The sequence below is a fragment of the Cololabis saira genome, chromosome 23 (genome assembly GCF_033807715.1).
Source record: "Cololabis saira isolate AMF1-May2022 chromosome 23, fColSai1.1, whole genome shotgun sequence".
Taxonomy (NCBI): Eukaryota; Metazoa; Chordata; class Actinopteri; order Beloniformes; family Belonidae; genus Cololabis; species Cololabis saira.
Window position 1 is genome coordinate 15397809 of NC_084609.1, and position 14085 is coordinate 15411893.

Below are 14085 nucleotides of genomic sequence, written 5' to 3' on the forward strand. Positions count from 1 at the left end.
AAAAAACGACAAAAAAGCAGGTGGAGGAGGCCCCATCTTTTGTGGGTTAATTGTTACTGTATTCAGTCGATTTATAATTTTTTGGAATCGAATCTGAATTTGACAAAATTCATAATTGGCAGGTCAAACCTTAGGAAAAAATGGAACTTGTACTTACTGACTCTCTGGAAGTCATTGGTTGGATTTTCACTTTTTTTTCATTACGACCATTTCATTACATAATATTTAATTTAAGTGTGGTCATGGATTCTCTATGGACCTGCTTTCACATGTTAAAATGTACAACATACATAGTAACATGATAGCATGTAATTTTGTGTTTTGTAGCTTTGTGCACAAACACTGAATGATGTCACCCACAGGACAATGTGCAAGTGCTGAAACCATTGCAGACACTTGACACCAAACTATTATGATGATGTAACGCTTTGCTACTAAATATGATGCTATGGTGTCAGGAATCGACTGTTTGCTAAGAATAGGTCATGCCACACTATAAAATGTATTTAAGACTCCCTTTGATAGACGTTTAGAAACATCTGTTGAAAACTTCAGCCTCCTGAAGCCTGAGTTTTTCTGAAAAGCCATTCCAGGCCTTTACACGTTCCTCTTTTTTTACATAACCTTGCCTCTCCGGTCTACATCAGCATTAAAAAGTAGAAGACAGAAACATGCTTTGGAAAATGTTGAACAGGTAAACTCTTTGTGTGTGAGTCGGTCTTGGCATCAGGGTGACGAGAGAGTGTGATTGTTGGAGACATGCAGCGGTTGTGGGTGAGTGCGGTTCACTTGGGAAACAGATTGGCAGGCGGCTGAAGGTTGGTTGTGAAGCACATTAATAAAACATGAGTTGCTGTAAAGTGTCTGCAGTTGCCTCTTTGGCTGTTTGCTGTGTAGACAGTAACATTTCTGGGTCTGTGTGTTGATGGTTGCACTGCTGTGTTAACGTCTTCTTCCTCACTTCTTATTTAAAGGTGCTACATGTTGCAGATCCATGTCAAAGAGAAGCGTGTAACGTTGCCTGAGGGTGGGGTTGCCACCAGTGTAGCATCATGTCATATTTATTTATAAATAAGATCTGCCAAGGGATATTTTATAGGTATGGAGGATGGCTCGTAAAAGTCACATGGATTATGAATATCTTGCAGGAGTTGAGGATGACGATGAACTGATGAAGGTGTTTAGTCTCAGAGTGCTCTTGTTCCCTTTTAAATATTTATTTACTTTTTTTGTTGTTTTACTTGAGAACATCGGTGTGATTATGTATGGTGAGCCACCTCAACCAAAAAAATAGACAACTAAACTATTATTCATGTTTTCCTGTATCCACAACATACTCTGTAAAAGCTAAAGCAGCAAATGTAACTTTTTTTTCACTAGTTGACATTGATAATACACACAAACATGTTTCATTTGCAACGTCTTTGCAACCAGGTTTCCTTTTTTTCTTTTTTCTCAGCTCTTTGATTAGAAATCACGTAATTTTGTATTATTTTTTTTTTAACAATATCTTTATTGTTTTTTCATTTACAAACAGAATATTATAATAAAGGACATTTCACATCTAGTTCTGACTTAACAGTTTTAACCCCCCCATCCCATCCCACATCCCTTCTCTCTTTACATATTTCTTGTTATACAATCCAAAGTTGGTACCTAATAACAGTACCAAATAACAACACAGTCCAGTGGTACTTCTAGGAAATTAAAGATATACATAACCTAAACAAAATAATCAAAAATTACCCTTTTCCTGTCATCCTTCAGATTCCTTCTTAGGTATCCTGCCCTGCATTGTCCTCCCGTAGAAGCGCCCCTATGTCTCCTTTTTTAATAAATTGATCAAATGGTTTCCAGATTTCTTCATACATCCCAAGTTTATTTTTTAGTGTATAAGTTATTTTCTCCATTGACCTACATTGTGCCATTGCCTTGAACCACGCACCAATTGTAGGAGCATCCGTTTTCTTCCAATTGAGAGCGATGATCTAATTTTTTTATTATTTACTTATGCCAAGACACCTAGCATGTGAGGGTACGTTGGCAAAGCTGTAATGTTGACCATATAACTATATGTTTCAGAAAGATTTTTAAAAGGTTAACATCTGACAGCCTCTCACAAATAGACGATAAGCAAGAGTTTTGAACAGATTTGGGATCTCGTGGGGTGGCTATTCACATGACTAGAAGCAGATTCCTTTGTTGATGGCAGTTTTAATGTGACTGAAACATGTGTATGCCATGTTGTAAGGAAGCTAAACAACTTTCTAAACTAGTAGCACTAAAATGGTTAAAAAAATATTAACATGTCCTTAACATGTCCTAAAATATAATTTTTGTTAACATCAGGTATATCTTTTAAGCACCTTCTTAAAACTTGAGTGGTTTCTGAAAACAAATGTATCACTGCTCACTAAAGACTTGACAACCTCTGAGGAAAATGTATGAAATAAGCATAAATTAGAGGTGTAAATGGAAGTATTACTAAAGATGACGTACATGTATGTTAAATAAACATTTACAACACTTGTACAAAACATATTGCCTAGATTTTTCAGAAAGCAGGACTTTTTCCTTTCAGACTGCTGTGGTTTTTTTCCCCCATTTCTTTCAGATTGCTTAGAAAAATCAATCCTCAAGTCCTACAAAAACCTCTTGGAAAGGGTCTGAAAAAATGAAGTGTGCTTTGAGTGCAGTGGCAATTGTGTCTGTTTTAAATGTCAGGTTGCTACATATTTTCAAAAGGCTGAGCTGTAAAAAAACTGAAAACATCTAGAGTTCATATGTCTACAGGTAAACGTCTACCTGCAGGGTTAAACTGTGTTAAACGGTTTAAGTGCATTTTTCAAATTCCACGTAATGTAAGATGTGAAAGTATCTAACATTTCCATCTAAACGTAACATCATAAGGCAGCTGTGTGTGGAGTTGAGTGTCTGGATGTGATTGTTTTGTCAAATGAGTTGTGACTGTATTGTGTCCAAAGCTGCAGAAACACCAGACCTCAATCAAGTGAAGTCTGGGAGCTGCAACAGAAGACGGGAAATAATTTCTTCTCCAGTCAGCCGCTGCGCTGCTATTACTGCTTCATAATTAGTTCTGTTTGTGTGCAGATGGAGTCTGTAAGAGGAGATGGTTGGGAGAAAAGACTTACAGTTGAGGAGCAATCGACAAAAAGAATAAAAGTTGGTAATTACAGCAGCTGGAAAAGGAAACGATGAGGACAAATTAATCCGGGCATGTCATCATTGTCGGTGTTCGTCAGCAACAGCAAGCTGTTAAAAAGCTGCAGCACTAAAAACTTGTTTTCATTTCATGTCCTTGTCATCATTGTTCCATTAACATGTCTGCGAATTCAGTGACGGATTTTGTTTAATTTGGTTCTCTGTTAACACGGAAATCGGGTGAGAATATGGAAATCCCAGTGAGATTTACGGTCTCTCAGATGGAAGAAAAAAGAAAGTAAAACGCAGCGTGAACTTCTTGGCCAAGAGCTGGAAAACCCTGGAGGGGAAATGACACCTGACATCACAAATTGTCCGTTTACCACCGTGTGTTCAGGTGACTGGTCTTGCCGTGTGATGTGAACGCAGCGTAAAGAGCAGGACTGAAGGGCAGAGGGGGGGCGGCCTCCGCACTGACGGACAGGGACATTTTAATCGCAGCAGGGCGGGGACGGGTGGCTGGAGCCGGCCTCGCCGCTGGGGACTGACTGGCAGCTCCGGGAGGAGTGCTGGAAGGTCAGCTCAGCGGGACGACGGCAGCAAGGTTACCTCGCAAAAGGAGAAATCAGCCGTAAGATCCTGCCAGGTTCTGACTGTCACAGCTTTGTTCAGCTCTGTTAATCACAGATAGATGCTGCCATTAGTGTGAGGTAAACATTTCGAGTATCATCTTTAAAAATAGATTCCAAATGTCAAAAGTCATGGTTTAAACTTAAAGGGGACCTATTATGAAAAATAAATTTTTTTCTTGCTTTAACATATATAAAGTGGTCTCCCCTCAGCCTGCCAACTCAGAGAAGGAGGAAAGCAACCAAATTCTGCAGTGTCTGTACAGCCGCCCGGATGAGCCGTCCAGTCTGATGTGACTTCTACGAGCCGCTCAGATTCTGCTCCTGTCGTGACGTCACGACAGGAGCAGAGGTTTGGCCTCCGATGCGTGAAACCACGTCCACAACTATAAAACCGTGTAACTGCATGCGAGCGTCCGACTATCGTATCGCACTGCGTGACATCGGACGCTCTCTGTCCATCTCCCTCCAGCCAGCTGCCACTTTATTGAGGTTTTTGTAGTGAAATGAGGAGGTATCATAGAGATAACTTCTCATTTCAACTAACTGGATCAGCCGTTCCTCATCCGTGACCGTTTCCTACAGCGCTTTTAACCGGCTTTCAACATGAGCAACAGGAAGAAAATAGAAGCAGGGCGTCCGACAAATGTTCAGCTCAAAACGGCGCGCTGCGTCGCTGCGTCGCTGCGTCGCTGTGGCCAGTTAGGACAGTCCAATAGAAAATAAAGCAATGGAATTGATTTTGTCGCTGACGCTCGCTCGCATCGCATGCATGACACGGTGTAAAGGCTGATTTATGGTTCCGCGTTACGTCGATTTAACACAGAACCATAATTCAGGCTTAACTCCGCCGGCTGGCGCTTCCACCATTTTTTTTCGTAGCGGTGTATCGCGTCATTCAGGCAGCCAATCAGCACAGAGCCTCATTATCATAGCCTCCTCACCCACTCAGAATCCCTCATAGATAATGAGGTTAGAGAATGTGAAGATAAAGACATGGCCCAGAGGCTGAATTTCTAATTTATATAGAAAAAAACAATCAAAAGCTTGTTTTTAAGACATTCAAGGCCTGTTTAAAATAAACATTAAATGCCATAATAGGTCCCCTTTAACTGTGGTATTGGATCTATTTACGTATTTAAGTTGTTGTGTTGTGACCGGTTCTACACTGGAAAAAGCTTTTGTGACTCTGACACAAGAACAGAAATAATAAGTATTAAAAAAAAAACACACATTTTAAAAGCTTAGATTTAATTTTGCCACCAAAGTTTATTTCTAATTTGAAGCGACTGCAGTCGATGCCAGTCACGGGTCACGAGGTGATGCCTATACGAAGAAGCTGATTGTTCTGAAACAGCCTCAGAGGATTATCGTCCATTATGATTGCCTTTTCACAGAGCTTTAGCGCCTCGTTTAGTTTATTGTGAAACTTTGCTGTCATATTTAATTTATGACAAATGAGTAACAACAAAATCCAAGAGGACAAACACAATATATTCCAATCACATAAACATTAGACCTGAAGACTGTAAATATGGGCTTAGAAGAAAAAAGCTTCAATGATTTCTCCAAGACAAAAGTCAAAGCTACAGTATTACGGTAAATGTTAAAATAAAATTGCCCGGTCAACAAGTCTCTAAATGGATGATGGATTGTAATTTGTGGTCCAGACCGTTTCCCCAGGACTCCCTTAAACAGTCAAGAAATAGTCATTTAATACAATTTAAACTACAGAAGCAAGGGTCCAATGTCTTGAATGTTTTGAAATACAATGGCGATTTGAGCACTCAAAAAACAATTAAAGAGTAAGTGAAAACATTCAAGACTCATGTCAGTTACTGTGCACGCTACAGGAGGTGTGATTGGTTCTTGAAGCAGATCTAGGTTCCAGTTTTGTTGTTCAGTATGTCCTGTTTGTTTACAGCTCTATGACGTTAAATATCTTGATTTGAGGACAAAACAAGACAGTTAATGATAGCATCATTGCCCTTTGGACAACAACGGTTGATAGTTTTGGACTAATGGAGGTTTCTGTGTAAGCCTGGCACTTTTAATTATTGCAAAAATATTTTGAATTCATCATTTAAATAGTGGCTGTAGATGTAGGTTGTTATGTCTTTTAAATGTAGACCCAGTTACAGAGGGAAAAATCTACCGAGGTTAAAAATGATAATGCTCGAGTAAACACAAAGTAGTAGTCACAGATCTTCAGGATCTTTCTGATTTAGTCTTTTTAAGTTATCCAATATCTTTGCTCCTCCTTTGCAACTCTTCAGCCACGTCTTCAAAGGAAAAGCAGATGAAACATGTTATTTTTCAGCCCTGTATTTATTCCCAACCACGACTAAGTGTTTGTCGTTTTCTCGCTGGACAGAAGCCTGAATTGCTGTAATGTCAGTAAAGGTTACGGTTGCTCAGCATGAAACTACTCATACTCCAAGAAGATGTCTGTCATTTACTCCCATTTACTCCAGCTACACAAACAGCGACGTACAAGTGTAAACGCCAACTACTTTATAGTCAAAACGCGTTTCTAGCAGGCACCAACCTCCTCTGTAGATAAAATCAGAGCACATGGAAAGCTGTGTCATAACAGAAAAATTAGCAAAAGATTTCATTCAATATCTGGTTACCTAACCGCAGTTAATCGAATTAAATTTCCTCTGCCATCCGGAAAAGTCTTCTTTTGTCAGCTGTTGATGTTTAATGTATTTCAAAGCCACTAAGAAGAACCCTGTAAATTCAAACTCTTCTGTAAAACTTCATGGAGCTGCCCAAGCTAACCAAGCGCTCCCAAACCAGCCACAAGTAAAACCAAGGCTTTGTCACGGCCATCAGTGTGATCCTCCAAGCATGAAAATGCCTCTAACTGCATTTAACTAAACTCTGGCCACTATGGAATACTAATATGGCGGTAAAGGACTCTGAATTGAGGCTGCACTTAGGTCCAAATAAAAGACTGAATCCCATTTCCTCCCCATTCTCTCACTATGGGAACCACAGGGCCTCCTGGCATGGAATTCCCTGGAGGAGGGAGAAAAAGGGAAAAAAGTTACTGTATTTGTTTATTTGTCCCCAGACGGTTTTCTCCTGCTGTGCGAGCTCTCGGCAGGCCACAGCAACATGGCTTTTACTGGAACTGGCTATCCTGTCATAAAAATGCTGGCCAGCTCAATGAGAAGCGTGTTTGTTCGGAGCGCTGCAGAGTTCAAGTTTAGCCTTTCCTCCCGCTGAACCCCGGAGACTCTCAGAGGAAGTCGGAGAATGACTGGAGTCAAATAAAAGGCTGAAAAAGTGACCAAAGGAAAGGAATCATAACTGTTACACAACAAGAGCTTCAGAAGTCTGAGATAAAAGCTGTTTGTAGTTGATCCTGCAGCTGATATCAGTGTTTCTAGAGAGGAAGAAATATGCTTTTTTTTTTCGTGCCAAAGGCAAAGGAAATTTTCTCCATTCGGGATACGTTTGCTCTTTTCTTGCTGACATTTTTTTGTGGAAATATACACAGACTTGCTTGTTTCTGCCTCACAGCAGCGACTGTGATGCTTTTTGATAACATTGTGACTTTGTCGCTAAATTATCGCTAAAGTATTCAGGATAAGCTCAGCTTGGTTTTTTTGCCGTTGCTGTAATCACTGCTACATCAAAGTCCTGCTCTGTGTGGCAGATACTGAACGTCTTTCAGCAAGAGGATTAGCTTTGGGCTGGAGTTGGCTTCTTGGTTCAGTACCAGTTTCACAAGACAGCTAAGCTTTGTTGTAGGAAAGCAAACACCCCCAAGCTAAGCGTTTGTATTACACATGACCATACTGAGCAGTTTTTAAACAACATAAAACGCCCCTTCAGATGGCGCGACGAGGTATGAAATCAGCTTATCAAATCACTCTGTAGTTCCTCCTTCTCATACCAGCTTATGAAATCCTGAGCTTCACAGATGTTGCTTTGGTGGGCTCGATTTTCATATTCACCTTCAGCCAATCACCTTACTCTGGCCTCATCTGGGCCGAACGGCTCAGGGTTCTTCAACAAATCCTTGTACAGCTGGATCACAGGTGGACGGATCCCCTCATGTGGAGAAGGGTCCTACTCTGAAAAAGGAGATAAAAGACACTATAAAAATAGTTGCAGTATATAAACTAGCACCTGTCAGTTTTGTCAAAGCTGGCATGTACACATGGAAACTTCTGTATAAGACCTAGGAAGAGATTCCAAAAGCACCTATGTACAATAAAACCTGATGCCGCATTGGAATTCAGTTTTCCTAAAAGCATTTAGTTGGAATTTTCTTTCCTCTGTAGGATCCATCCTTTAAGTTGCATTTAAAACTGTTCAAAGATAAGAAGTAAGATAATGATGATGTGAAGAAATCTTCTTGGTTTGTAGCAGGTGCAGCACTTTCATCCACAAACTGGTGGTTTAGCAGTAAATTTGGTTCATACTTCTCACATTACTTTCTGCCTGTTTCGCTGTTGGTTTGATTTATCACATTGGAATATTAGTGTGAGCTAAACTGGGAAAATGCTTTAATTGATTTGCATGCAATATAGTTAGTTAATATTTATTTCGGTCAATCACAAGCATAAAAATCAACAAGCAAAATAACAAACATCCACAGGTTTGTCCCTGGTCAACATTGTGATTATTTTGACCGAAAAGGTCTGGGCTTGAAGCATAAAGCTTATCTTCCCCACCTTTTAACATAATAGAATATGCAAAAATAACAAATGAAGTATGATGAGGTATGGTAATATATGAATATAATATGAACTCAATAGTGGTTGTTCAAAATAATCCATATGTAGGATCACTTGAAACATAAATTGAAGATATTTGTACGCTTCAGTTTAACTCACCTTATCTGTAAAACCATCTAGAAACATTGTAGAGCAGAAAGATATGGTTCACTTCCATCGAGCCACGGTCGTTATTCTCCAGTATGTTGTCTGAAAGATCTGATTGGTTTGTTTTGACAGAGTTGACCTGAACTGATATTACTGTACACTCGTCAGCTTTAAGGAGCATGTAAATATTTCCTCCCCTCAGGTGTTTTTATGGTCAAGGGTTGTCCTGCTGGCTCTCAGCCAGCTTCTCGCTGCTCCTCTCTGATTTATGATCTTCCTCCATTTCTACGTGCTGCAGATCAGATTCCACGTAAACACAACATGACCTCCACTTCATAACGCGGCTGAGCCAGGAAACGCGTGCATTAGCTGTGTATAAACTGTTGTTGGAAGTTCTGATTTACAGCCCCGAGGGACGTGGAGAAGTGAGAGGTGTTTTTGCGTGTTATCAGTGTGTGTAGCAGCGGCCGAGAACACACCGGCCCTCCAACACAGTGGCCAGCAAGTTCAGCAAACACTGACAACCTTTCAGAGCTCCAGTGACGTCCGTCTTCATGGCAACGCGCGCGTTGTTCTTGCAGGGTGAGGTCACGCCGGCTCGCTGCTGTTCCCCCACCGCTGGCAGGGTCGTGCGTTTCAGAAGTGTGCATGTGTGTGTTCTTGGCACGCTTAGTGAGAGCTGCAATAACACAAAGCACGTCGGTGATGTTAGAATAATCCGATGTGTGCACAGAGGCAGCAACAGCTGTAACGAGAGAGGAAACCGTTTCAGGAGTGGGGGGTTTCAGCCGGACCAGCTCACGTGTAAACATCCACAGAGGATTCTTCCTCTGCCTTCTTTGAATAAATGAATAGAAATAAAAGCTGAAACTTTCATTCTAAGTTGCTCTGTTGATCTTTTTGATCAAGTTTGTATTGCAACTTTCAAACCTGGTTTCATCTCGGCTCCTTTTCCCCTCCCTCTCTTTGCCCTCCAGCGTCTGATACCGAGCAGGATGCGGCAGCGAAACTGGACAGGGAGCGGGCCGACATCGTCGCCAAATATGACAAGGTAAGAGCCCTCTTTGTTCAGCAGCAAACGGACCGAAGCCACATTCCAGTCACTCACTCGGGCCGAGACTTTCCCAGACTTCACAACACCGTGGTCAGTCCCTCCATAAATCACTGCCTTATTGCCCGTGAAACACAATAATAACAGCATGCAGTAAACGGGATCTGCTGCGTTTCACAAGGCTGTGATTACCCTGTAAAAGCCACATTTCTGATGCTTTATTCTCAGCTAAACATCAGAAACGGCCCGCGTAAATGGAAAGATAAATAATGCATTAAAAGAAACCCACTTTGATGACTGTTGGCAGTGAACATGTCTTGTGTATCACACATTAACTTTGCAGAAAGGCCAGAAAACAAAAACAGTCCAGTGTGTAGGTTTAATCAACGAGGGAGGAGAAACACAGAACTGATTATTCATTAACATAAATTACCAGGTTAAAGTGGTAGCGTGTGCTGGGAGCGATTTTTAGTGATTAAATTGCAGAGTAGGCTGCCACAAAAACATTTTTACACTAGATTATGTCCCTTGAAAGTAAACTTTAATGTGACATTAGAGATTATTTGATTTGTTTTTCTTTAGCTTTTAAAAATTGGCAGTAATCCAAAGAAAATGAAACACTTTTCAAGGTTTTTATATACAGTACAGACCAAAAGTTTGGACAAATTTCCTACTTTGTTTGAATGAGAAGGTGTGTCCAGACTTTTGGTCTGTACTGTGTGTATATATATGTCTGTGTGTGTGTATATGTATATATATATATATATATATATATATCTATCCGATGAGAAGTATTTTACTACAAAAGCAGTTGTACGCCTGACTATTACACCGACAGGGACTGTAATAACGTTGTGTTCAACTAGATATCATTTAATATGGAGTTGGTCCAGTAGCTGCAGCTGTAACGTCTTCTGCTCTCCTTGAAAGGCTTTCCTCGTGATTTTATAGTGTTTCTGTGGAGATTGTGTGAAATCACTGTAATTTATCAGGTCAGGCACTGATGTTGGATGACCTGGGTCACAGTCTGCGGTCCAGTTTATCTCATGAATGTGCTTGACTGGGTTGAGATCGGGGCTCTGCGTGGGCCAATCAAATTCTTCCACACAGTCGTGTTGGAAGACAAGGACGGTTGACACAAAGCTGGATGGATAGCGTTGTCCTAGATGTCCTGGTGTGCCGAAGCATTAAGACTGCCCGTCACTGCAGATAAGGAGCCGAGTCCAAACCCTGAAAAGCAAATTTCCCTGTTGGCGCAGGGGGGTCAGGCAGGTAACACTCTCCAACCATCTCGCTTCCAAATGGAGAGGTGTGATTTGTCGCTCCACAGAGCACGTTTCCACTGCGCCGCTCACCAGCGTCTTTGTGCTGTACATCACTCAGCTCAACGCTTACCGTTGGACTTTGGTGATATGAGACTTGTAAGCTGATGTTCAGCCATGGAAACGAGTTCCATGAAGCTCCGCCGCACGATAAAGCCGTTGGACGTTTGAAATATGTCGCATTCTTATTTTGAATGTTTATTAAGAAATGCCAATACCATGTTGGAATACGCCTCAAGATGGTTTCTGACGAACAAGCTTTCCTTGAATATAAATAAATCAAATTATATTCTTTTTAGCAAATGTTTTTTATTGCAACATTGTTTGGGGCGCTTCTTATTCCTCGTACCTCAACCAATTATTTCTAGTTCAGAAAAGATTCTTGAGAATGATTTCATTTTCTTCTCATCAAGCACCTTCTGCACCCTTATTTAGCAAATTTAAATTATTATCAATTTTTTCTATTAACAAGTTTCAAACATGCCTGTTTATGTTTAAGTTCATTCATTTCAAACAAGACATTCCAGGCACTTTTCATATTTTTTTTCTGTTATCATCAGATATTCATTCTTATTCAGTTAGAGGTGGGAAGAACTTTCATTTACCTCTTTGTCGTACCTCCAGTCACCAATCCTTCAAATTCCATGGCCCTCAACTCTGGAACTGTTTAGATAGATCTCTTAAAGGTATTGTGACATCATTTTTAACATGCTTTTAACACTATTAAAAGTCTTGGCCAACATCCCTCAAATGTGTCTAAAAGAGTGTAACAAGAAAAACTTCACTCTAGTTCTCTTTTCCTGGCTTTTTATTACAGTGTTTTTTTGCGCCGTGAAAAATGCTTCCTTTCCCCCCTTTCCTGTCAATCATTGCTCCGCTCCTCCTCCAAACCTCCTCCTCCTCCAGCCATACGCTCACAGCGGCGTCGGAGCGACAGGCGAAGCATGCACGGAAAAGCAGGAGGGCGAACCACAGCAAACAATCATAAAAATAAAGGCATGCAAGCAGCACTGTCCCCTTATCTTAAGTCCAGTCAGTGGCCGCGGGTCTTCTTAGCAGTTTTCCTCCGGTGATTAGAACAAAAGAGGCTCTAAACAACTCTGTGTTAAGCCTCATTTATGGTTCCGCGTTAAATCGACGCAGAGCCTACGCCGTGGGTTCAGCGTATGGTGCGCGTCGCCGCGTAACCTTACGCCGTAGTCTCTGCGTCGGTGTAACGCGGAACCATAAATCAGCCTTTATGGTGCGCTGGAGAGGAGAGGAGGCAGGGAGCTGGGTGGAGGGGGCGGTGATTTAGCGGATCGTTACGTAACGATCCGCCACCAAACCACATGCGCCGTTTTTGCATAGTTATGCGGAAAATCCCAGAAAGCACACAATACACTGAATGTTAAAAGTTCGTTGTTTTTTGGGTGTAATTGATGTCAAGACACCCAACAAAACACAAAAAATCAAGAAAAATGTGTTTTTCATGTCACAATCCCTTTAAGTTAGCGTCATCCTTAAAAATGTTTAGGACCAACTTAATGGGGTATCTTTTATATAGACAAAATTAACAGGCTATTCGTACTAAAATGAAATTGCCATTTCATGGATATTTTGGTTTGGGTGTTTATTGTATTTTTCTTTGTTTCTTTTACCTTTTCTTTTCCTTTCTATTCTTTTTCTATTGATTGATTTGTTTTGGTGATTTTGTATTGAGGGGGAGGATTTTTTATAAGCCCTTCGGGCTTCTTTTCCTCTCCTGCACAAATTATTTGTCCTTGTATGATAAAAAAATTTACTGTTGTCATTGTGCAAATAAATAAATAAATAAAAAGAAGATACATCTTGAAAAAAAAAAAAAAAAAGCTTCCAGCTTTAAGAACACGTGCGGCTGAGTAGTTGCTGTCCCAAAAACCAAAGCAGTTATTTTTACCAAAAATTGTAGCTTATTTAATGTATGATGTTATTTTATTAAAAGACTGTGCAGTAACCCTCCATGATGTCTCCTGTGTGTGCGTGTGCACGTGTGTGTTACTGTGGGAATGCTGATGTCGGCTTCACAGCTGGGTTGGTTCAGCAGGACCAGCCCACTCTGGTCTGTTTGTAAATGAGTCTTTTTAATTTAGTCCGGCCGGCCACATCATCACCCCGCCTCATTAAGAGTGAAGAGGCCGTGGAGAGAGAACATGATGGAGGTGTGTGTGTGTGTGTGTGTGTGTGTGTGGTGTGTGGTGTGTGGTGTGTGTGTGTGTGTGTGTGTGTGTGTGTGTGTGTGTGTGTGTGTGTGTGTGTGTGTGTGTGTGTGTGTGTGTGTGTGTGTGTGTGTGTGTGTGTGTGTGTGTGTGTGTGTGTGTGTGTGTGTGTGTGTGTGTTTGACCAAGCAGAATCCCAATTGGAGGCAAATCGATGTTATTGTTGCTGTCGGTGATGGGAGGAGTTAAGTAGTTACCACGGTGACCACATACACACACTTCCCAGCTGTTAGTCTCGTTGATATGAAATTTGGTTTGAACATCCTTGAACGTGATCACGTTGAGATCTAATACTTTTTATAACCAAATAAGAGCTGTTTTTAGTCCTTAGCATAGACAAAAAAGAAAAGATGAACAAAGTCGCGGTGACATCACCTCGTTGGTTTGTGACCTGCTGCTTTGACGCCTCGAGCTCGTCTTGGAACCACAACACTTGCTCCTGAGCAATCCTGCATTCACTTGTGATCTAGATTACAATCCAATCTAAAACACATTTTAACCAGGCAGACACATGGCCACTGTGTGACCCTCACAGGGTGATGTTTGAAGCTGAAATAATTACCTCCTGGTGGGTCTGCTGGGGTGTGTGTGTTATTTATGCAAGGGGTGAGTTTCTGCTGAGGGAGGACCGACGACGCTGGGTGGGCTCAGAGGGAGGAGAAGCATTTTTAGAATTTCACCACAACATCTGGTCATCAGACCGACCTGGGAAGCCACAGCAGCCTTTTGTGAGATGTTCAGGATCATACACAGATACATGGACAAATCTGTGGGTACCCTCCATCTAAAACCACCCAAGGACGGCTAAGAACAAACATTAGGCTATTCTGAGCTGCTTTTACG

General features: G+C 41.2%; 1 protein-coding gene across 4 annotated transcripts in view; it reads left to right on the plus strand.

Moving 5' to 3' along the window:
• usp6nl (USP6 N-terminal like) overlaps positions 1 to 14085 on the plus strand; it is a 91827-nt gene that overhangs the window by 49281 nt on the left and 28461 nt on the right. For all 4 annotated transcript variants that reach the window (XM_061714167.1, XM_061714166.1, XM_061714164.1 and 1 more), the window contains one exon: positions 9610 to 9683. In XM_061714167.1, the coding sequence (XP_061570151.1) occupies positions 9610 to 9683 (74 nt within the window). The remainder of the gene's footprint in view (positions 1 to 9609; positions 9684 to 14085) is intronic.